The following is a 24,522-nucleotide window of genomic DNA, read 5'->3' on the forward strand; positions in this document are numbered from 1 at the left end:
AGAAGATCAGCTTCTAGCTTAGCCCCACCAACACTATCCTATCAAGGGATATCGGAGTATTGCCTTGTTCTGCTGGGTGGAGATAGCAGAACAGCTGCCTGCTCAGTCCTACTTCCACCTAATGGGGAAACCACAGTGTGCCACCTGTTTATCAGGGGTAAGGGTGGAGTATGAGATAAAAGATCAACTTCCTACTTGTATCCACTGAAACCATGTGCTGGGAGAGGAGTGTAATTTTTTCATTGGAGTTTGGCTGGAGTAGGGCAGGCATTGCTAAAACAGTTTACTGCTGCTAGCCTACCCCTTTCTGGGTTTCTTGGTTAGAGGGAACAGGCTTTCCTTGGAGCTTTAGTCTGTGCCTATTGGCAGCTTCTAGTTGCAGGCTTCTGCAGTATCCTGTTGAGAATATATTAGGAACAAATAAGGAAACTTAGAAAACTCACACCATGTCCTCAGATCCCCAGGAAGCCTACCTCTTTCTTTCTTTGTTTCAGAGATTTCTTATGCTTGTTTGTTAAAGGTATATATATTTTTAGTTGTGATGGGAAGAATCTAGGAGGAATGGGGTTATTCCATCTTGTCCAAACTGAAGTCTCTTCATTTTAATATAAAGCTTTTGAATGTTTGTAGGTTCCTTTAGCACTACTATTTAATTTCTCAATGCTTTTATAGTAACACTTTTTTTTACTTTATTTTTAATTTTTTTATTTTTTAGAATATTTTTTAATGTTTATTTATTTTTGAGAGAGAGAGAGAAACAGAGTGCAAGCAGAGTGAGGGGCAGAGAGAGGGAGACACAGAATAGAAGCAGGCTCCAGGGTCCAAGCTGTCAGCACAGAGCCTGACGCAGGCTCAAACTCATGGACCATGAGATCATGCCCTGAGCTGAAGTCGGATGCTTAACCAACTGAGCCACCCAAGAACCCCTATTTTTTTTTTACTTTAAACAGTAGTATTACAAGATTACAGATTTGTGAAGATAATCTGGGATGTCCTTACCCTAGGACTTACAGGATAATCTCATCTTGATTCCTACTTTAATGGTATAAATGAAGGCTGTTCTTTCTCCTCCACCATGCCTCTTCCTAATGCCATGATAATTCTTTTTCCTTTATCCTTTATCTTTTTTTATACAGTGATGAGCTTTTGCATATAAATTATATAAATATTGTGTGTATGTGTTTGTGTTTCTAACAGAGAAATTACAGGGTTTTAGCTGAGTTGAATATACCAGTCCCCACATGGGCCTTGACTGCCTCCAATCTAGAGTCTTGGGAAGTTGTGGCATGCAGTTCTTCACATCCACAGGTGGCCTTTGGCCTTGGCTGTAAGTGATCTAGAGGGGATCAGGAGTATAGGATATCTGGGAATAAAAACTATAGAGTGTCATTTGCCTAACACTACCAATACTTTTAGGGGGCTGTCACAAAGCAGTTGGTAGAAAGAAACTATTAGTGGTAACAGCAAAAAGACAAAATCTATGTGGCAGACAAAATATAACATCTATTGGGTGACTACTTTGTACTACTGTGCCAGGTGCCAGAAGATAAAAAGATAAGTAAGATAAATACCTTACTCCAATGTAGAAAAGACTATGGTCAAATATCGTATAAAAGATAGGATATTGCTTTGGTGGTAATATGCTAAATCACCTAAAGTGCCATAGCTAATATGTAGTCAGGCTCAATCTGAAGCTAGTTGTCAAATCATCTTTAACTGTCAATGCTACTTTGCCTATGCCTGCTGTACTTTGTAAACTTATCTCACTTAGAACAATTATGTTACTGTATATATAATGGTTTACTCCAAATGAGTCTTTCTGCTACCTCACTATAAGGTCTTTTAAGTTCAAGATATTCATATACCAAATCCTACTATCTACAAAAAATATTAGTAGGGGGTTCCAATGTCTTGGATTATGGAGTCAGTTAGTCATTAAAAATTACAAGGAAAAGCACTTTGATTTTTTCCCCTTGTGAGAGATGATTCTTACCTACTGAATGTAAAATAGGAAGTAGACCAAAATTTTATTTCTCTTCTCACCTTCCATGTCAGTATTTCTTTCTTGCCTGGCTGTCCTAAGTCACACACCCCTGTTCCATTTCTGCAATACTTACTGCTATTTTCAAGACGCAGAAGAGGAATCCATTATAATTAATTTCAAGTATTAATGGACAAAAGAGATGAGAATGGCTTCTTTAAAACTATTCATATCAAAACAGATGGGCAGAGGTGGTCTATGCTTCCCTAGTGCTATTGTGAGTTGCCCACTATGCAATAGATATATGGGGGGAAGCAGAAGTAAAGAATTCAGAAGTGTAGCCTGCTAAAGTTAATGTTGTTTATAGTGCTTTATAATAATTTATAGATTTTTATATGATAAATATATAGGATAAATATGTAATAAATTTTATTTATAACAGATTCATAATAATGCATATGCTTGCTTGATGACAGAATATCAGTAAATATTAATTCAAAACAATGTAAAATATTAATGATTTTTAAATGATCTATCAATCTACTTACTGATTTGCCCTTTTTATTTGAATTTTTTTGTCCATGGAACTTATCTTGCATTAACCTATCTGAAAAAGAATTAAGAAAAAGATTATATAAATAAGTTAGCACTTGTGGCATTTGACAAACACGATCTATAGGCATGTCTCTAACTAATGATGGTGCAGCATAGCAATTAAGAGCACAGGTTCTGGGACCAGACTGCTTGGACTCAAACAGTCTCTGTAAATAACCATCTAACTTTGGACAAGTTATTTTGGCTCTCTCTGTCTCAATTTCCTCCATCTGTCAAAAGATAAAGATCCCCTGCCATAAGGCATGTGATTTTAAGGGCTAAAGCATCTAACACTGGTCTGGAACATAATAAGCACAAAAAGAATGCAACTTTTGTTGTTTTTGTTACTACTACTCCCTTTGCTCTGACTCCTGATGTACTGTAACCTTGGGTCTGTCACCTAATAAGTCCAATTACTATTTTCAATAATATTGTTAAAATGCATGCATTAAGTTATTAAAATTAAATGTCACAATGGTCTATATTTTTATGTCTTTTAGTCAGATGACAGTAAATATTTGTATGGAGTACTCCTATTTTTCTGGTTCCTAATGCTAGTTCAAAAAATAAAAACTAAATTACGAACAAACAAAACCTCATCATTGCACTCTATGTGGTTCTGAATGTTTTTTGTGGGTGTTAAATTTTATGCACGTTATTCAAAGTTGTATTTGACTGGATATTTAAAAGATTGCTTTTACTCTTCCTTCTTGGAATCTCATTTTAGCATATCCTCTAGGAGTCATTTGGGTAATCTTCCATTATACATTTACTATACATACCCAAATCGATAAAGCTGTGTAAACAATCTACATCCTAGATACTTTTCATTAATAATTCTGTATTTCCTCAATAATTCATGACCCTAGGAGGAATCTCATGAAATAAACTAAAATGATTTATAAAGTATAGAATGGAACAATTATAGTCTTTAATTATTGGTAGTCCTAGGCTGAGATAAATGTGCATAAATATATACATTTATATAAGGGAGTGAGAGGTATCAATGAAAGTAGTTCCAAAGTAATGGAGCTAGGCAAATCCTCTAAATTTTTTACAAATAATAATAAATCAAGGAATTCAACAAGAGTGAATCAACTCTAAGTATACTGCATTTCATTTATTTATTTTTATAAAAGCAAAACTAACTTATGCTTTTTTTTCAAGTTTTTATTTAAATTCCAGTTAGTAAACATACACGGTAGTATTAGTTTCAAGTGTAAAATTTAATGATTCATTACTTACATACGACACCCAGTGCTCATCACTATTAGTGCCTTCCTTAACCCATCACCCATTTAACCTAGACTCCCACCCACCTCCCCTCCAGTAATCCTCACCTGTTCTCTACAGTTAAGAGTCTGTTTCCTGGTTTGCCTTTTTTTTTCCCTTCACATTTTCATCTGTTTTGGTCCTTAAATTCCACATATGATTGTAATCATTTGGTATTGGTCTTTCTCTAACAGTTCACTTAGCATGATACATTCTAGTTCCATCCATGTTGTTGTAAATGGCAAGATTTCATTCTTTTTGATCACCAAGTAATATTCTGTGTGTATGTGTGTGTGCGTGTGTGTGTGTGTGTGTGTGTGTGTGTATGGACATGGGCTCTTTCCATAGTTTGGTTATTGTTGATAATGCCGCTACAAACATTGTGGTGCATGTGTCCATTCAATTCAGTATTTTTTATTTCTTTGGGTAAATACATAGTGGTGCCATTGCTGGACTATAGGATAGTCCTATTTTTAACTTCTTGAGGAACCTCCATACTGGTTTCCAGAGGGGCTGCACCAGTTTTCATTCCCACCAACAGTGTAAGAGGATTCCCCTTTATATACATCCTTGCCAACACCTGTTGTTTCTTGCATTGTTCATTTTAGCCATTCTGATAGGTATCAGGTGGTATCTCATTGTACTTTTGATTTGTATTTCCCTGATGATGAGTGATGTTGAGCATCTTTTCATGTGTCTGTTGGCCATCTGGATGTCTTCTTTGGGAAAATGTTTATGCCTTCTACCCATTTTTTTAATGTTTATTTTTGAGAGAGAGAGAGAGAGCACAGGTGGGGGAGGAACAGAGAGAGAGGGAGACACAGAATCAGAGCTATCAGCACAGAGCCCAGCATGGGGCTCGAACCTACGAACGGTGAGATCATGACCTGACCCAAAGTCAGATGTTTAACCAACGGAGCCACTCGGGTGCATCTCTTTCACCCATTTTTAATTGGACATTTGGTTTTGGGGTGTTGGGTTGTATAAGTTCTTTATATATTTTGGATACTAACCTTTTATCAGATATGGCATTTGCAAATATCTTCTCCCATTCCATAGGTTGCCTTTCAGTTTTGTTGATTGTTTCCTTCACTGTGCAGAAGGTTTTTATTTTGATGAAGTCCTAATAGTTCATTTTTGCTTTTGTTTCCCTTGCCTCAGGAGACATATCTAGTAAGAAGCCGCTACAGCTGATGTCAAAGAAGTTACTCCCTCTGTTATCTAGGATTTTAATGGTTTTCTGTCTCATATTTAGGTTTTTAATCCATTTAGAATTCATTTTTGTGTGTGGTGGTAAAAAAGTGATCCAGTTTCATTCTTTTGCATGTTGCTGTCCAGTTTTCCCAACACCATCCATTGAAGAGACTATCTTTTTTCCATTGGATATTCTTTCTTGCTTTGTTGAAAACTAATTGACCATATAGTTGTGGGTTCATTTCTGGGTTTTCTATTCTGTTCCATTGATCTATGTGTCTGTTTTTGTGCCAGTACCATACTTACTGTCCTGGTGATTACAAGTTTGTAATATAACGTGAAGTCTGGAACTGTGATGTCTCCAGTTTTGCTTCTCTTTTTCAAGGTGGCTTTGGCTATTGGGGTCTTTTGTCATTCCATACAAATTTTAGGATTGTTTGTTCTAGCTCTGTGAAGATTGTTGGTGGTATTTTGATAGGGATTGCATTAAATGTGTAGATTGCTTTGGGTAGCATGGACATTTTAACAATATTTGCTCTTCCAATCCAGGAGCATGGAGTGATTTTCCACTTGTTTGTGTCATCTTCAATTTCTTTCATCCGTGTTTTATAGTTTTCAGAGTACAGGTCTTTCACCTGTACTTTGGTTAGGTTTATTCTTAGGTATCTCATGGTTTTTGGTGTAGTTGTAAATGGGATTGATTCCTTGATTTCTCTTTCTGCTATTTCATTATTGGTGTATAGAAATGCAACAGATTTCTGTATGCTGATGTTGTATCCTGTGACTTTAGTGAATTTGTATATCAGTTCTAGCAACTTTTGGGGGGAGTTTTTGGGTTTTCTATGTAAAGCATCCTGTCATCTGCAAATAGTGAAAGTTTGACTTTGGATGCTGTTTTATTTCTTTTTGGTGTCTGATTGCTGAGGCTAGGACTTCCAGCAGTTTGTTAAAAAACAAAACAAAACAAAAAAAACCATGGTGAGAATGGACATCCCTGTCTTTTTCCTGACCTTAGAGAAAAGTTCTCAGTTTTTCCCCATTGAGGATGATATTAGCTGTGGACTTTTCATACATGGACTTTATTATGTTGAGGTATGTTCCCTCTAAACCAACTTTGTTGAGGGTTTTTATCATGAATTGGATGTTGTACTTTGTCAAATGCTTTTTCTGTTTCTATTAAGAGGATTGTATGGTACTTACCCTTTTTTTTTATTGATGTGGTGTATCACATTGATTGATTTGCAAATATTTTTTTAAAGGTTTATTGGGGCGCCTGGGTGGCTCAGTCGGTTAAGCGGCTGACTTCGGCTCAGGTCACAATCTCGCGGTCCGTGAATTTGAGCCCCGTGTTGGGCTCTGGGCTGATGGCTCGCAGCCTGGAGCCTGCTTCCGATTCTGTGTCTCCCTCTCTCTCTGCCCCTCCCCTGTTCATGCTCTGTCTCTCTCTGTCTCAAAAATAAATAAAACGTTAAAAAATTTTTTTTAAAAATAAAGGTTCATTTATTTTGATATTCAGAGAGATCAGGGGAGGTAAACAGGGAGAGGAAGAGAGAGGGAATCCCAAGCAGGCTCCACTGCTTGTAGTGGAGAGCCCAATGAAGGGCTCAAACTCACGAATTGTGAGATCATGACCTGAGCCTAAATCAAGAGCTGGATGTTTGACTGAGCCACCCAGGTGCCCCTGATTTGTGAAAATTGAGCCACACTTTCAACCCAGGAATAAATCCCACTTGATCATGGTGAATGATTCTTTTAATGTACTGTTGAATCCAATTTGCTAGTACTTGCTTGAGAATTTTTGCATTCATGTTCACCAGGGATATTGGCCTGTAGTTCTCTTTTTTAGTGGGGTCTTTGTCTGAATTTGGTATCAGGGTATTGCTGGCCTCATAGAATGATTTAAGTTTTCCTTCCTTTTCTATTTCTTGGAATAGTTTGAGAAGAATGGGTATTAACTATTTTTTAAAAAAATGTTTTTAACATTTTATTTATTTTTGAGACAGAGAGAAACAGAGCATGAATGGGGGAGGGGCAGAGAGAGGGAGACACAGAATTGGAAGCAGGCTCCAGGCTGCGAGCCATCAGCCCAGAGCCCCGACGCGGGGCTCGAACTCACAGACCGCGAGATCGTGACCTGAGCTGAAGTCGGACGTTTAACCGACTGAGCCACCCAGACGCCCCGGGTATTAACTCTTTAAATGTTTAGTAGAATTTGCCTGTGAAGACATCTATCCCTGGACTTTTATTTGTTGGGAGATTTTTGATTACTGATTCAACTTCATTGCTGGTTATTGATCTGTTCAAATTTTCTATTTCTTCCTGTTTCAGTTTTGGTAGTTTATATGTATCCATTTCTTCTAGATTGTCCAATTTGTTGGCATATAAACTTCCATTACATACTTTTATAATTGTATTTCTGTGTTGTTGGTTGTTATTTCTCCTCTCTCCTTTCTGATTTTATTTGGGTCCTTTCTCTTTTCTCTTTGATGAGTCCAGCCAGGGGTTTATCAGTTTTATTAATTTTTTCAATGAACCAGCTCCTGGTTTCATTGATCTGTTCTATTGTTTTGTTTTTATTTTTTATATCATTTATTTCTACCCCAATCTTTATCATTTCCTTCCTTCTGCTGGGTTTAGGCTTCATTTATTGTTCTTTTTCTAGCTCCTTTAGGTGAAAGGTTAGGTTGTTTATTTGAGATTTTTCTTGCTTCTTGAGGTAGATTTGTATTGCTGTATAGCTCCCTCTTAGGATCAATTTGCTGCATCCCAAAGGTTTTGGACCATTGTGTTTTCATTTTCATTTGTTTCCATTTATTTTTAATTTCTTCTTTGATTTCCTCATTGATTCATTGATTCTTTAGTAGCAAGTTCTTTAACTTCCATGTATTTTTGGTCTTTCAATTTTTTTCTTCTGGGTGACTTCAAGTTTCATAGCATCGTGGTGAGAAAAGTGGCATGGTATGATCGCAGTCTTGTATTTGTTGAGGCCTGATTTGCAACCTAGTAAGTGATTTATTCTGGAGAATGTCCCATGTGCACCTGAAAAGAATGTGTATTCTGCTGCTTTAGGATAGAATGTTCTGGTCCAGTGTGTCATTCAAAGCCATTGTTTCCTTGTTGATTTTCTGTTTAGATGATCTGTCCATTGATGTAAGTGGGGTATTAAAGTCCCTTACTATTACTGTATTATTATCAATGAACTCCTTTATGTTTGTTATGAATTGTTTTATTTTTATTTTTACAAAATGTTTATTTTGAGAGAGAGAGATGGAGAGGACAAAGAGAGAGAGGCAGAGAGAGAGAGAATCTCAAGCAGGCTCCATGCTGTCAGTGCAGAGCCTGATGTGGGACCCAATCTCACAAACTATAAGCTCACAACCTGAACTGAAATCAAGAGTCAGACACTTAAGCGACTCAACCACCCAGGCACCCCATGAATTTTATATATTTGGGTGTTCCCATTTTGGGTGCATAAACATTTATGATCGTTATATATTCTTGGTGGATAGACCCCTTTATTATGATATAGTACTCTTCTTCATCTCTTGTTACACTCTTTGTTTTAAAGTCTAGTTTGATATAGATATCAATGAATATTAATATCTTTAGCTTATTGCTACTCTGGCTTTCTTTTGATATCCATTTGCATGATAAATGTTTCTTCATCCCTCATTTTCAACCTTCAGGTGTCTTTAGGTCTAAAATGAGTCTCCGGTAGGCAGCATATTGATAGGCCCTATTGTTTTTTTATCCATTCTGACACCCTATGTCTTATGATTGGAGTGTTTAGTCCATTTACATTCAGAGTAATTACTGATAGATATGTATTTAGTGCCATTACTTGGTTTTGTTGTTGTTTCTGGAGATTTTCTCTGATTCTTTCTTGTCTTTGTCACTTTTGGTCCTTCCTTTCCACTCAAAGAGTCCCCTTTAATATTTCTTGTAGGGCTGGTTTAGTGGTCATGAACCCCTTTAGTTTTTGTTATCTGGGAAACTATCTCTCCTTCTATTCTGAATGATAGGCTTGTTGGACAGAATATACTTGGCTGAAGATTTTTCCCATTATGCACTTTGAATATACCATGCCACTCCCTTCAAGCTTGCCAAGGTACTGTGGAGAGATCTGCAGCTAGCCTTATGGGTCTTCCCTTATAGGTTAGGGACTTCTTTTTTCTTGCTGCTTTTAGGATTTTTTCTTTATCACTATATGTTGCAAATTTAACTACAACATGTATTGGTATTGGCCTGCTTTTGTAGATCTTGATGGAGTTCTCTCTGCCTCCTGGATTTGGATGTCTGTTTGCTACTCCAGATTATGGAAGTTTTGACTGATTTTCTCAAATAAACCTTTTGCCTCCTTTTCTCTCTTTCTTTGGGACTCCTATGATACAAATGTTTTTGTTTGATGGGGTCATTGAATTCTCTAAGTCTATTCTCATGTTCCATAATTCTTCTTTCTTTTGTTCAGCTTCTTTTGTCCAGTATTCTATCTTCATTTTTTTTTAAGTAGGCTTCACGCTCAGTGTGGAGCCCAATGTGGGGCTTGAATTTATAACACTGAGATCAAGACTTGAACTGAGGTCAAGAGTTGGATGCTAAAAAGACTGAGCCGCCCCCTAGATGCCCATTATTCTATCTTCTATATCACATACTCCTCTGCTTCTTTCATCCTTGTTGTCATTATATCCAATCTGTTTCAAATCTCAGTCACTGCATTTCTCATTTCTGTCTGGTTTTTTTCAATATATGAAATTTATTGTCAAATTGGTTTCCATACAACACCCAGTGCTCACCCCAAAAGGTGCCCTCCTCAATACCCATCACCCACCCTCCCCGCCCTCCCACCCCCCATCAACCCTCAGTTTGTTCTCAGTTTTTAACAGTCTCTTATGTTTTGGCTCTCTCCCGCTCTAACCTCTTTTTTTTTCTTCCCCTCCCCATGGGTTTCTGTTAAGTTTCTCAGGATCCACATAAGAGTGAAAACATATGGTATCTTTCTCTGTATGGCTTATTTCACTTAGCATCACACTCTCCAGTTCCATCCATGTTGCTACAAAGGGCCATATTTCATTCTTTCTCATTGCCACATAGTACTCCATTGTGTATATAAACCACAATTTCTTTATCCATTCATCAGTTGATGGACATTTAGGCTCTTTCCATCATTTGGCTATTGTTGAGAGTGCTGCTATAAACATTGGGGTACAAGTGCCCCTATGCATCAGTACTCCTGTATCCCTTGGGTAAATTCCTAGCAGTGCTATTGCTGGGTCATAGGGTAGGTCTATTTTTAATTTTCTGAGGAACCTCCACACTGTTTTCCAGAGTGGCTGCACCAGTTTGCATTCCCACCAACAGCGCAAGAGGGTTCCCGTTTCTCCACATCCTCGCCAGCATCTATAGTCTCCTGATTTGTTCATTTTGGCCACTCTGACTGGCGTGAGGTGGTATCTGAGTGTGGTTTTGGTTTGTATCTCCCTGATGAGGAGCGACGTTGAGCATCTTTTCATGTGCCTGTTGGCCATCCAGATGTCTTCTTTAGAGAAGTGTCTATTCATGTTTTCTGCCCACTTCTTCACTGGGTTATTTGTTTTTCAGGTGGGGAGTTTGGTGAGCTCTTTATAGATTTTGGATACTAGCCCTTTGTCCGATAAGTCATTTGCAAATATCTTTTCCCATTCCGTTGGTTGCCTTTTAGTTTTGTTGATTGTTTCCTTTGCTGTGCAGAAGTTTTTATCTTCATGAGGTCCCAGTAGTTCATTTTTGCTTTTAATCCCCTTGCCTTTGGGGATGTGTCAAGTAAGAAATTGCTACGGCTGAGGTTAGAGAGATCTTTTCCTGCTTTCTCCTGTAGGGTTTTGATGGTTTCCTGTCTCACATTCAGGTCCTTTATCCATTTTGAGTTTATTTTTGTGAATGGTGCGAGAAAGTGGTCTAGTTTCATTCTTCTGCATGTTGCTGTCCAGTTCTCCCAGCACCATTTGTTAAAGAGACTGTCTTTTTTCCATTGGGTATTCTTTCCTGCTTTATCAAAGATGAGTTGGCCATACTTTTGTGGGTCCAATTCTGGAATCTCTATTCTATTCCATTGGTCTATGTGTCTGTTTTGTGCCAATACCATGCTGTCTTGATGATGACAGCTTTGTAGTAGAGGCTAAAGTGTGGGATTGTGATGCCTCCTGCTTTGGTCGTCTTCTTCAAAATTACTTTGGCTATTCGGGGCCCTTTGTGGTTCCATATGAATTTTAGGAGTGCTTCTTCTAGCTTCGAAAAGAATGTTGGTGCAATTTTGATTGGGATTGCACTGAATGTGTAGATAGCTTTGGGTAGTATTGATATTTTAACAATATTTATTCTTCCAACCCATGGGCACGGAATATTTTTCCATTTCTTTATATCTTCTTCAATTTCCTTCATAAGCTTTCTATAGTTTTCAGCATACAGATCTTTTACATCTTTAGTTAGATTTATCCCTAGGTATTTTATGCTTCTTGGTGCAATTGTGAATGGGATCAGTTTCTTTGTCTTTCTGTTGCTTCATTATTAGTGTATAAGAATGCAACTGATTTCTGTACATTGATTTTGTATCCTGCGACTTTCCTAAATTCATGTATCAGTTCTAGCAGACTTTTGGTGGAGTCTATCAGATTTTCCATGTATAATATCATGTCATCTGCAAAAAGTGAAAGCTTAACTTCATCTTTGCCAAATTTGATGCCTTTGATTTCCTTTTGTTGTCTGATGGCTGATGCTAGCACTCCCAACACTATGTTAAACAACAGCGGTGAGTGGACATCCCTGTCATGTTCCTGATCTCAGGGAAAAAGCTCTCAGTTTTTCCCCATTGAGGATGATGTTAGCTGTGGGCTTATCATAAATGGCTTTTGTGATATTTAAGAATGTTCCTTCTATCCCGACTTTCTCAAGGGTTTTTATTAAGAAACGTTGCTGAATTTTGTCAAATACCTTTTCTGCATGGATTGAGAGGAACATATGGTTCTTATCTTTTCTTTTATTAATGTGATGTATCACGTTGATTGATTTGTGAATGTTAAACCAGCCCTGCATCCCAGGAATGAATCCCACTTGATCATGGTGAATGATTCTTTTTATATGCTGTTGAATTGATTTGCTAGTATCTTACTGAGAATTTTTGTATCCATATTCATCAGGGATGTTGGCCTGTAGTTCTCTTTTTTTACTGGGTCTCTGTGTGGCTTGGGAATTAAAGTAATACTGGCTTCATAGAATGAGTCTGGAAGTTTTCCTTCCCTTTCTATTTCTTGGAACAGCTTGAGAAGGATAGGTATTATCTCTGCTTTAAATGTCTGGTAGAACTCCCCTGGGAAGCCATCTGGTCCTGGGCTCTTATTTGTTTGGAGATTTTTGATAACTGATTCAATTTCTTCACTGGTTATGGGTCTGTTCAAGCTTTCTATTTCCTCCTGATTGAGTTTTGGAAGTGTGTGGGTGTTTAGGAATTTGTCCATTTTTTCCAGGTTGTCCAGTTTGTTGGCATATAATTTTTCATAGTATTCCCTGATAATTGCTTGTATTTCTGAGGGACTGGTTGTAATAATTCCATTTTCATTCATGATTTTGGCTATTTGGGTCATTTCCCTTTTCTTTTTGAGAAGCCTGGCTAGAGATTTATCAATTTTGTTTATTTTTTTTTAAAAAACCAACTCTTGGTTTCATTGATCTGCTCTACAGTTCTTTTAGATTCTGTATTGTTTATTTCTGCTCTGATCTTTATTATTTCTCTTCTTCTGCTGGCTTTGGGGTGTCTTTGCTGTTCTGCTTCTATTTCCTTTAGGTGTGCTGTTAGATATTATATTTGGGATTTTTCTTGTTTCTTGAGATAGGCCTGGATTGCAATGTATTTTCCTCTGAGGACTGTCTTCACTGCATCCCAAAGCGTTTGGATTGTTGTATTTTCATTTTCGTTTGTTTCCATATATTTTTTAATTTCTTCTCTAATTGCCTGTTTGACCCATTCATTCCTAGTAGGGTGTTCTTTAACCTCCATGCTTTTGGAGGTTTTCCAGACTTTTTCCTGTGGTTGATTTCAAGCTTCATAGCATTGTGGTCCGAAAGTATGCATGGTATGATCTCAATTCTTGTATACTTATGAATGGCTGTTTTGTGACCCAGTATGTGATCTATCTTGGAGAATGTTCCATGTGCACTAGAGAAGAAAGTATATTCTGTTGTTTTGGGATGCAGAGTTCTAAATATATCTGTCAAGTCCATCTGATCCAATGTATCATTCAGGGCCCTTGTTTCTTTATTGACCGTGTGTCTAGATGATCTATCCATTTCTGTAAGTGGAGTGTTAAAGTCCCCTGCAATTACCACATTCTTATCAATAAGGTTGCTTATGTTTGTAATTGTTTTATGTATTTGGGGGCTCCCATATTCGGCGCATAGACATTTATAATTGTTAGCTCTTCCTAATGGATAGACCCTGTGATTATTATATAATGCCCTTCTTCATCTCTTGTTACAGCCTTTAATTTAAAGTCTAGTTTGTCTGATATAAGTATGGCTACTCCAGCTTTCTTTTGACTTCCAGTAGCGTGATAAATAGTTCTCCATCCCCTCACTCTCAATCTGAAAGTGTCCTCAGGTCTAAAACGAGTCTCTTGCAGACAGCAAATAGATGGGTCTCGTTTTTTTATTCATTCTGATACCCTATGTCTTTTGGTTGGCGCATTTAGTCCATTTACATTCAGTGTTGTTATAGAAAGATATGGGTTTAGAGTCATTGTGATATCTGTAGGTTTCATGCTTGTAGCGATATCTCTGGTACTTTGTCTCACAGGATCCCCCTTAGGATCTCTTGTAGGGCTGGTTTAGTGGTGATGAATTCCTTCAGTGTTTGTTTGTTTGGGAAGACGTTTATCTCTGCTTCTATTCTAAGTGACAGACTTGCTGGATAAAGGATTCTCGGCTGCATATTGTTTTCTGTTCATCACATTGAAGATTTCCTGCCATCCCTTTCTGGCCTGCCAAGTTTCAGTAGAGAGATCCGTCACGAGTCTTATCGGTCTCCCTTTATATGTTAGAGCACGTTTATCCCTAGCTGTTTTCAGAATTTTCTCTTTATCCTTGTATTTTGCCAGTTTCACTATGATATGTTGTGCAGAAGATCGATTCAAGTTACGTCTGAAGCGAGTTCTCTGTGCCTCTTGGCTTTCAATGCCTTTTTCCTTCCTCAGATCAGGGAAGTTCTCAGCTATTATTTCTTCAAGTACACCTTCAGCACCTTTCCCTCTCTCTTCCTCCTCTGGAATACCAATTATGCGTAGATCATTTCTCTTTAGTGCATCACTTAGTTCTCTAATTTTCCCCTCATACTCCTGGATTTTTTGTCTTTTTCTCAGCTTCCTCTTTTTCCATAATTTTATCTTCTAGTTCACCTATTCTCTCCTCTGCGTCTTCAATCTGAGCTGTGGTTGTCTCCATTTTATTTTGCAGCTCATTTATAGCATTTCTTAGCTCCTCCTGGCTGTTCTTTAGTCCCTTGATCTCTGTAGCAATAGATTCTCTACTGTTCTCTATACTGTTTTCAAGCCCATCGATTAATTTTATGACTATTATTCTAAATTCACTGTCTGTTATATTGTTTGAATACTTTTTGATCAGTTCATTAGCTGTTGTTATTTCCTGGAGATTCTTTTGAGGGGAATTCTTCGTTTCATCATTTTGGATAGTCCCTGGAGTGGTGTGGAACTGCAGGGCACTTCCCCTGTGCTGTCTTGAATAACTTGCATTGGTGGGCAGGGCCGCAGTCAGACCTGATTTCTGCCCCCAGCCCACCGCTGGGACACAGTCAGACTGGTGTGTGCCTTCTCTTCCCCTCTCCTAGGGGTGGGATTCACTGTGGGGTGGTGTGGCCCATCTGGGCTACTTGCACACTGCCAGGCTTGTGGTGCTGGGGATCTGGTGTATTAGCTGGGGTGGATCAGCAAGGTGCACAGGGGTGGGAGGGGCATGCTCAGCTCATTTTTCCTTTGGTGATCTGCTTCATGAGGGGCCCTGCGGCATCAGGAGGGAGTCAGACCCACCGCCAGAGGGATGGATCCACAGAAACACAGCCTTGGGTGTTTGCCTGGTGCAAGCAAGTTCCCTGACAGGAACTGGTTCCCTTTGGGAATTTGACTGGGGGATGGGCGAGGGAGATGGCGCTGGCGAGTGTCTTTGTTCCCTGCCAAGCTGAGCTCTGTCGTCCGGGGCTCGACAACTCTCCCTCCTATTGTCCTCCAGCCTTCTCGCTCTCCGAGCAGAGCTGTTAACTTATAACCTTCCAGATGTTAAGTCCCGCTTGCTGTCTGAACACACTCCGTCTGGCCCCTCTGCTTTTGCCAGCGAGACTTGGGGCCTCTGCTTGGCCCGTGGGTTGGCCCTCTGCCCCGGCTCCCTCCTGCCAGTCCGTGTAGCACGCACCACCTCTCCACCCTTCCTACCCTCTTCTGTGGGCCTCTCACCTCTCGTCTGTGCTTGGCTCCAGAGAATCCATTCTGCTAGTCTTCTGGCAGTTTTCTGGGTTATTTAGGCAGGTGTGGGTGGAATCTAAGTGATCGGCAGGATGCGGTGAGCCCAGCATCCTCCTAGGCCGCTATCTTCCGAGACCAGCTTCCTCTGATTGTTTTATTACTCTTATCTCTGTGGCATGAGTCTTCCTGATGTTTTCTATGCTTTTCTCAAACCCAACAAGTATCTTTACAATTGTTGTTTTAAATTCTCCATCAGGGATATCACCTATATCTGTTTCAATTATATCTCTGGTTCTTTGTTGTTCTTTCTTTGGAATGAATTCCTCCATCTTGGCGTTTTGTCTAAGTCTCTGTATTTTTCCATGTGGTAGAAAATCCAGTTTTGTTCCTGCTCCTTAGAGTAATGGCTTTATGAAGAAGAAGTCATATTGTGTCCAGGGCCTGGTGCTTCAGGTAGCGTCTGTGGTGTGTGCTTCATGCTCTCTTCTGCTGTGTTTTCGCTGCTCTATCCCACAGGTTATTCACCTGCAGAGGTTCTCCTTGCCTGCAGTGGGTAGTGTTTGGACCTTGGCTAGAGTATGATGAGTTTTAACTAGGTGTCCTCTGATCTGCTTGTTAAATGAGACCTGATGCTACTTCCATTATAACAGAAGACTAGCAGATCTGTATGGTTGGTAGACATGGTGCATGCAAGTGTTTCTTCTAGTCTTCTGGGGAAGGGGCCCACTGCACTGGTCCTTACGGACACTTGCCCAAGGAAAGCAGTACCAACAGAGTGCAGGGGGGTGTGACTTGATGTAATCAGGTTATTCAGCCAGTCTTGGTGTGGTGCTGTTTACTGAAGTTGGTTTATGCCAAGGTGGGGAAGAGGGGAATGACACCAGCCAGATCCTTTGTCCCTAGAGTTGGAACATCGTTCTTGCTGTTCTCAGGGAAGCACTCCTAGAAGAGTGAATGATTTCCCCTTCCCATGTCCCAGGTGTTTTTCGGATTGCTGTTTTCATGTTGTCATCACTGTGTTGCTTGTCTGCCTGGAGCATCACAGTACACTTTGGGCTCTATCTCAGCCAAGCCTGCTAACTTTTAAAACTCCAAACTTTAGGGACAAGTAGGGACGTGCGCTGGTCTTCTGGGAGTGGGTCTTGCTGTGCTGGGACTGGTGCATGTTTGACCAAGAAGGCCGTCACACCAGAGTACAAGGGTGTGGGAATTGGAACAAGCAGGCTCAACAGCCTATGTCCGGGTTGCTGCCTTCAGCAGGTGTCTCTGTGCCTATGCTAAGGCGTAGGGGAGAAAAATGCACCCACTGGTTCTCTTATCTTTGGAGAGGCAACTCTGTGAATGCCACCTCTCACAGTTGTGCTCCAAGTAGAGCAACCAGTCTCTCCTCATGTGCCATAGGTGATCCTCAGATCACATCATTTGCCCTGGAGTTGCTTGTCTGCCTTCTCTCCAGGAGTAGGAGGGTTAGCACCCTCAGGTCTCTATCTCAGCCAAGCCCACTGACCTCCAAAACTCCAGTCTTTGAGCCCTGCTGTTTGCAAAGTCATGAAAATCAGCCCCTCTCATTTTCCCAACCAATGGCAATGGGGAAGTGTGCTCTACTCTCTCTCACCTTTCTCCACAACCAGGGCTCCCTCCCTTCCTCAGCACCTATGATCCGTTTCTCCTCCAAACTATATCTCTGTACTTCCTAACTTCCTCAGTGTGACCTCTCCTGTCCCTTTAGTTGTACAGTTTAGTCTGTCAGTCCTCAGGTGGATTTCTTGGGTATTCAAAATGATTTGGGGGCGCCTGGGTGGCTCAACCAGTTAAGCATCTGACTTCGGCTCAGGTCATGATCTCACAGCCCATGGGTTCAAGCCCACATTGGGCTCTGTGTTGACAGCTCAGAGCCCAGAGCCCACTTAAGGTTCTGTGTCTCCCTCTCTCTCTGTGCCTCCCCAGCTCACGCCCTGTCTCCTTCAAAAATAGATAAACATTTGAAAAAATGTAGGGGTGCCTGGGTGGCTCAGTCAGTTAAGCACCTGACTTCAGGTCATGATTTCACAGCTTGTGTTCACAGCTTGTGAACACAGCTTGTGTTCGAGACCCACATTGGGCTCTGTGCTGACAGCTCGGAGCCTGGAGCTTGCTTCAGATTCTTTGTCTCCCTCTCTCTCTCTCTCTGCCCCTCCCCCACTAACACTCTGTCTCTCTCTCTCAAAAGATAAAAACATTAAAAATATATATAAAAATGTAAAAAACCAAAATGATTTGATAGTTATCTAGCTGTGTTCAAGGGATTAGGCAAGCCTAGCGTCCTCCTGCTATGCCACCATCTTAGCTCCCTCCCTCATATAAAGTATTTATAATAGATTGGGTTAATTAGATAAGACTGGTCTGCATGAGTGAACTGATTTTCAGTTTGCAAAATATAACATAACCATTTTTTCTTATGTATGTATTTTTAAATTCCAATATAATTAACATCAATATTAGTTTCAGGTGTACAATTTAGTGATTCAACAATTCTATATATTATTCAGTGCTTGTCACAGTAAGTATACTGTCAATCCCCTTCACCTATTTCACCCATTCCCCCACCCACCTCCCTCCTGGTAACCACCAGTTTGTTCTCTATGTTTAAGAGTCTGGTTTTTGTTTTGTTTTGGTCTTTTTTTCCTTGTTTGTTTTTAAAGTATAACAAAACCATTTAAAATATGTATTTAGGAATCTTAATTTTTTAAAGCTCTATTCAGATATAAATTTAGGAATATAGACTTAGAAATAGGAAACCCAGTCATCTTAAAATCATTTCTCCCATTGTAAAAATGAGAAAGCCCAAGAGCAAGATAGAAGTGAGCAAAAAGGAACTAAGTCCTATTTTCTCTCTAAGCATTTACTTATTTTTAAAAAGGTATGCTATAGATGTTCTTTCCAATCCCATATTTGATTTGATGCTGCTTATAAAGGTTCTTCACCTTTCAGAGGTGACTGGATCAGTGTGAACCATACAGTGCTGTATGAAGATCAAATAAATGTATGGGAAGTGTTTACAAAACTATGAGGATTGAATAAGGCAATGTCAGGCAATGACAAGGAAAGTTCTGAAAACTTTATTCTTAGTATCTAGTTCTATGCTTTCATTTTGAAAATGGGAAAATTAAGGCTTTTGCAAGACAAATGATTACCTAAGGTCACAGAACTAGTAGCAAGGCAGGGGTGAGATATAGTTTATCCCCTCAGAAATATTTTCTATTACTTGATAAAAATTTTTCTGACATTTATTTTAAAAAATATTTTTAAATATCTATTTTTGAGAGAGACAGAGACAGAGAGAGAGAGAGAGAGAGAGAGAGAGAGAATGAATTGGGGAGGGGCAGACAGAGAGGGAGGCTCCAGGCTCTGAGCTGTAAGCACAAAGCCTGATACAGAGCTTGAACCTGTGAACCAGGAGATCATGACCCAAGCCAAAGTCGGATGCTCAACCAACTGAGCCACCCAGGCACCCCAAACTTTCCTGACATTTAAAGTATTAATTCCTGAAACCGACATCCTATATTACAAAATAGCTTCTTGTACCCCCATATATGTTTTTAGAATTGGTATTAATGTATAGAACAAGTGTATAAATACATATACATATGTATACATATATAAATACAAAACATATATGCCTAAGGCACTAATTTCTAATTATGTTTATTTCACTATAGTCAACTATTCAAATAAGCAAAATTTCCCTTTTGGGGGCTTTGTTCTAAAAACATACTTCTCAAGTACACTGTCATCTGATATCCCGTAAGTTGGGTGTTGGAGAACTTTTTCCATGTTACAAAAAAGTGTGCTTGTTTGCTCATCATTCCTGTCAAGTGTTCTAGTTATCTTATTTTCTCTTCATTTTAGTTAGATTACTGCCATCTCCTCTGGATAGCTATTCAATCACTACACAATTATGACTGTTACAATTGTTAAATATTAAAACATTTCTGTATTAATTTATAAAAATTTTGCCTCAAGATGTTCAAATGTCCACCTTACATTCATTGCCCTAGTTGTCTGATTCCCTTAGAAATCTCCATTTCCTTTCATCCCAATAAAGTATAGTAGGGTTCACCAGAACTCTGACCCAATGGTATTGTCTAATTTGCTTGTTCCATGCTTATGCATGTACGAGTTGTTAAATATTTTGATTATCTCCTTTGGGTTTACTGATATGTCAAACGTGTCTTCATAATGATATCAGTGAACATCTTTTTGGATCAGAAAAATCTCTTCACTAGGTAGATTTACAGGGTAGACAAAACATTTGTAAACAAACATAAACATAATAGATGGTTTAGTAATAATATAATCTTGTAAAATAAATATTATAAAGGATTTTGATTTGCTTTGCTTAATTTCCCATTAATATTAAAATTCCATACATTTTTTGTGCCAATAGTATAATTTCTGTGCCAATAGTATAATTTATATTTTGAAGGAAAGTCTTGATCATAATTATTTTAGGTGAGTTCTTATTCTCAATTTCAATGAATATTTGAAAATCAAAACAGTACATATACAAATAACTTACCCTCAGCATCAGTAAGATTTACAGTCTCATTCCTTGTGCTAACTGAATGACGGTGACTCTGAAATTAAAAAAAGGAATAGAAAAATTGATTAAATATCAGTATGACTTTTAAATAGCATATTGATGGTTTTAAGTAATGAAATGAGATCCATTGTTACCACTTGGCTTTACCATATTAAGGAAAGTAATTTATTTACAATGTAATCAGTGCAACTGGAGGTGGTGAGATAACTTGCATAGCTTAAACATTGTATTAGTAGGTTGTTAAGGTAGGAAATGACAATCATTTTTAAAAGTGGCATTATTTTTCTATATCATTGACCTATTCTTGCTCTTTCCAAGCCACAGGAAACAAAAATACTTTGTAACTTAAAAGGATAAAATAAAAATAAGATTAATATCAGAGAAAGTATATAGCAAAAGAGAAAGAAGGGAGAAGTGACATTAAGGAAAATGGTGGAGTAGAGTACTTACAGAACTGTTCTCTCCATTGAAATAAATATAAACTGTCAAAGATGGAGATCAACTATTTCTTTTTCTCCTCCTTTCACAGAAAATTTTTATTTTTTAATTTTATTTAAATCCAAGTTAGTTAATATATAGTGTAATAATGGTTTCAGGGGTAGAATGTAGTGATTCATCACTTGCAAGATCAACTATTTCAAACTCTAAATCTAATGCAAAACTTATAGCATCCAGGGGACTGGTCAATAAAGAAAAGGACAACTAAATTTTTGTGTTTAAGAAAATCTGTGAAGTCATTAGCTGGCCACTGAGATAATGGAACAGAAAGACAATGACTGACCACAAATGATGAGGAATACAGTCTTTGCAAAAAGAAAAAAAAAAGCTTGAATAGGTCGCTAAAGAAACTGATGACTGCAGCCCTCAAAAAATCAACAGCAATAACCCTTGATGAAGAAGGAAAATCTAATTCCCAGAATTGCATTATAATATTTAAAATTTCCAATTTCCAGAAAAAAATTAAAAGGCATACAAAGAAACAGGAAATATGGACATTCATAAAAATAAATTGATAGGAATAACCCCTGAGAAAAAAACAGAAATTGGACTTACTAGACAAATATTTTTAAACCACTTTCTTAAATGTGCTCAAAGAGCTAAAAGGACCCATGGTCAAAGAATAAAGGAAACTAAGAAAATGATGTATAAACAAAATGAGAATATAGAGACAGAAATCATAAGAAGGAACCAAAGAGAAATTCTGAATCAGAAAGAATTTTGGCATCTTCAAGTGCACCAATATACACATTATGGGAATCACAGAGGAATGAAAAGATTGGAAAGAATATTTGAAGAAATAATTCCCAAACATTTCCCAAATATGATGAAAGGCATGAATCTACACATCCAAATGCTTAACAAGCTCCAAGAAGGATAAACTCAAAAGAGATAAACACCAAAGCATATTATAAATCAAACTGCCAAAAGAAAAAGACAAAGCAAGAACTCAAATGGAACACGAAAAGACTCATCATATACAAAAGTTCTTCAGTAAGATTAGCAGTCAGTTTCGCATCAGAAACTACATACATCAGTACATAGAAAATACTGTCAACTATAATTAAGTAACAAGCAAAACCATCCTTTAAAAAAATGAACAAGGGGGTGCCAGGTGGTTCAGTTAGTTGAGCATGTGACTTCGGCTCAGGTCATGATCTCATGGCTTGTGAGTTCAAGCCTCGCCTAGGGCTCTGTGCTGACAGCTCAGAGTCTGGAGCCTGCTTCCAATTCTGTGTCTCCCTCTCTCTCCTCCTCTGCTCATGCTCTCTTTCAGAAATAAAATAAACATTAAAAAATGTAAAAATTAACAAGAATTAAGGCACTCCCATATCAACAAAAGCTGGGGGAGTTTGTCACTAATATTTCTGCTTTAAAAGAAATGCTAAATGAGTCTTTCAGGTTGAAAGGATAGGACACTAGACAGTAACTCAAATCCATAGTAACAACTCTGGAAAAGGTAATCAAATAGGTAAATATAAAAGCCAGTATTATTGTACTTTTGGTTTGTAACTTTTTATTTCCTACATGCTTTAAAAAATATTATTTTACTGATATATAACTCACATCTAGTATCATATTAGTTTTAGATATACATTATATATATGTGTATATATATTGTATATTTATACATAATCATTCTGATGTGTATACACACACACACACACACACACACACACACCACAATGATTGATTACAATAAGTTGACATACATCACCAGACATAGTTACAATTTTGTTGTGGTGACAATTTTCATAATTTTTTTCTCTTAGCAACTTTCAAATATACATACAATACAGTATTATTAACTATAGTTACCATGCTGTACGTAACACCCTCAAGGTCTGTCCATATTTTTGCAAATGGCAAAATTTCTTTCTGTTCTATGGCTGAATAATATTCCATTGTATATAAACACCACATTTTCTTTATCTGCTCATTTGTCAATTGATAACTAGGTTGTTTCATGTCTTGGCTGTTGTAAATAATGCTGCAAAGAACATGGGGGTGTAGATATCTTTTCCAGACAGTGATTTTGTTTTCTTTATATAAATACCAGATGTTTTCTTTATATAAATACCAGAAGTGGAATTGCTAGACCATATGGTAGTTCTATTTTAAAATTTTTTGAGGAACCTCCATACTGTTTTTCATAGTGGGTGCGCCAGTTTATATTCTCATTTCTTTTCTTTTTTAGTAATCTCTGCACACAATGTGGGGCTCAAACTCACAACCCCAAGATCAAGAGGTGCATGCTCTTCTAAGCCAGCCAGGCACCCCCTACTTGTAATTCATTATCATTTTCTGTGATAAGAACACTTAAGATCTACTCTCTTAGCAAATTTTTAGGTATACAATACAGTATTTTTAACCATTGGCACTATGTTGTACAGTAGATCTCCAGGAATTATTTATCTTGTATAACCTAACCTTTGCACCCTTTGACTAATACCTGTTTTCCTCCTCCAAACCCTGGACTACTTCACTCTTTGTTTCTATGAGTTTGACCACTTTAGATTCAACATATGAGTGGTATAATACAGTATTTGCTCTCTGTGTCTGGTTTACTTCACTTAGCATAATTTACTCCAGGTTCATCCATATTGTTGCAAAAAGAATTTTCTTCTTTCTCATGGTTAATATTTCATTGTATGTATATACCACATTTCCTTTATTCATTTGTACTTCAATGGACATTTAAGTTGCCTCCATGTCTTGGCTATTGTAAATAATGCTGCACTTAACACGGGAATGCAGATATCTCTTCAAGACCTGGTTTTAATTCCTTTGGATATGCCCAGAAGTAGGATTCTTGAATCATATGTTTGTTCTATTCTTAGTTTTTTGAGTAACGTCTGTATTTTTTTCCATTGTGACAAATTTACATTTTCATTAACCATGTACAAGAGTTCCCTTTTATCCACATTCTCACCAATATTTATTAGATTTTCTTTAGTTGGTTGGTTTTTGATAGATTCCATCATAACAGGTGTGATATCTCATAGTGGTTTTGATTTGTAGTTCCCTGATGATTAGTGACATTAAACAACTTTTCATGTACTTGTTCATCATTTGTGTGTCTTCTTTATAGAAATGTCTTATCAGTTCCTCTGCCCATTAAAAAAAAAATCAGGTTATTTGGGTTTCTATGCAACTGATTCATAGGAGTTTCTTATATATTTTAGATATTAACCCTTTATCAGATACATGGTTGGTAAATATATTCTCACATCTCATACTTTACTTTTTCATTTTGTTGGTTTTTAGCTACAATAATCAAAACAGTATGGTACTGGCGTAAAAACAGATATATAGACCAACAGAACAGAATAGAGAATCTGGAAATAAATCCACATAGATATAAATATGAAAAGGGTGCTAAAAATACACAATTGGGACAGGATAATCTCTTCAATTAACTGTGTTGTGAAAACTGGATAGTCACATGAAAAAGAATGAAATTAGACCTTTGTTTCACCCTGTACACACACAAAAAAAACTCAAAATGGATTTAACACTAAAACTTAAGATCTGAAACCATAAAACTCCTAGAAGAAAACATATTAACAGATATTCCTGACATTGGTTTTTACAGTGTTTTCTTGGATATGAAACCAAAAGCACAGGCAACAAAAGCAAAAATAGACAAGTAGGATTATATCAATGTAAAATTTCTAATTATATATTCTCTGATTTTTTGGAAGCAGTCATTTTATGTCCACCATATCAAGTTATTAATTGTCAAATTTTTACATCCTTACTAACATTTTTGCCTCCTAGCTCCATTAATAAACACAAATATTAATCTTTAAAAAATTTCTTTTTAACATTTATTCATTTTTGAGAGTAAGAGACACAGAGCAGGAGTGGGGAGGGGCAGAGGGAGAGGGAGACACAGAATC

The 24,522-nt window shown here is 37.8% G+C and overlaps 1 protein-coding gene across 11 annotated transcripts in view; it reads right to left on the reverse strand.

Moving 5' to 3' along the window:
• The window catches only part of C2CD6 (C2 calcium dependent domain containing 6), a 169,325-nt gene that overhangs the window by 27,919 nt on the left and 116,884 nt on the right, over positions 1-24,522 (reverse strand). For all 11 annotated transcript variants that reach the window (XM_053215564.1, XM_053215563.1, XM_053215562.1 and 8 more), the window contains 2 exons: positions 20,099-20,156; positions 2,530-2,588 (listed from right to left, as the gene is read on the reverse strand). In XM_053215564.1, the coding sequence (XP_053071539.1) occupies positions 2,530-2,588; positions 20,099-20,156 (117 nt within the window). The remainder of the gene's footprint in view (positions 1-2,529; positions 2,589-20,098; positions 20,157-24,522) is intronic.

Source organism: Acinonyx jubatus, chromosome C1, assembly GCF_027475565.1.
Source record: "Acinonyx jubatus isolate Ajub_Pintada_27869175 chromosome C1, VMU_Ajub_asm_v1.0, whole genome shotgun sequence".
In the NCBI taxonomy this organism is placed as follows: domain Eukaryota; kingdom Metazoa; phylum Chordata; class Mammalia; order Carnivora; family Felidae; genus Acinonyx; species Acinonyx jubatus.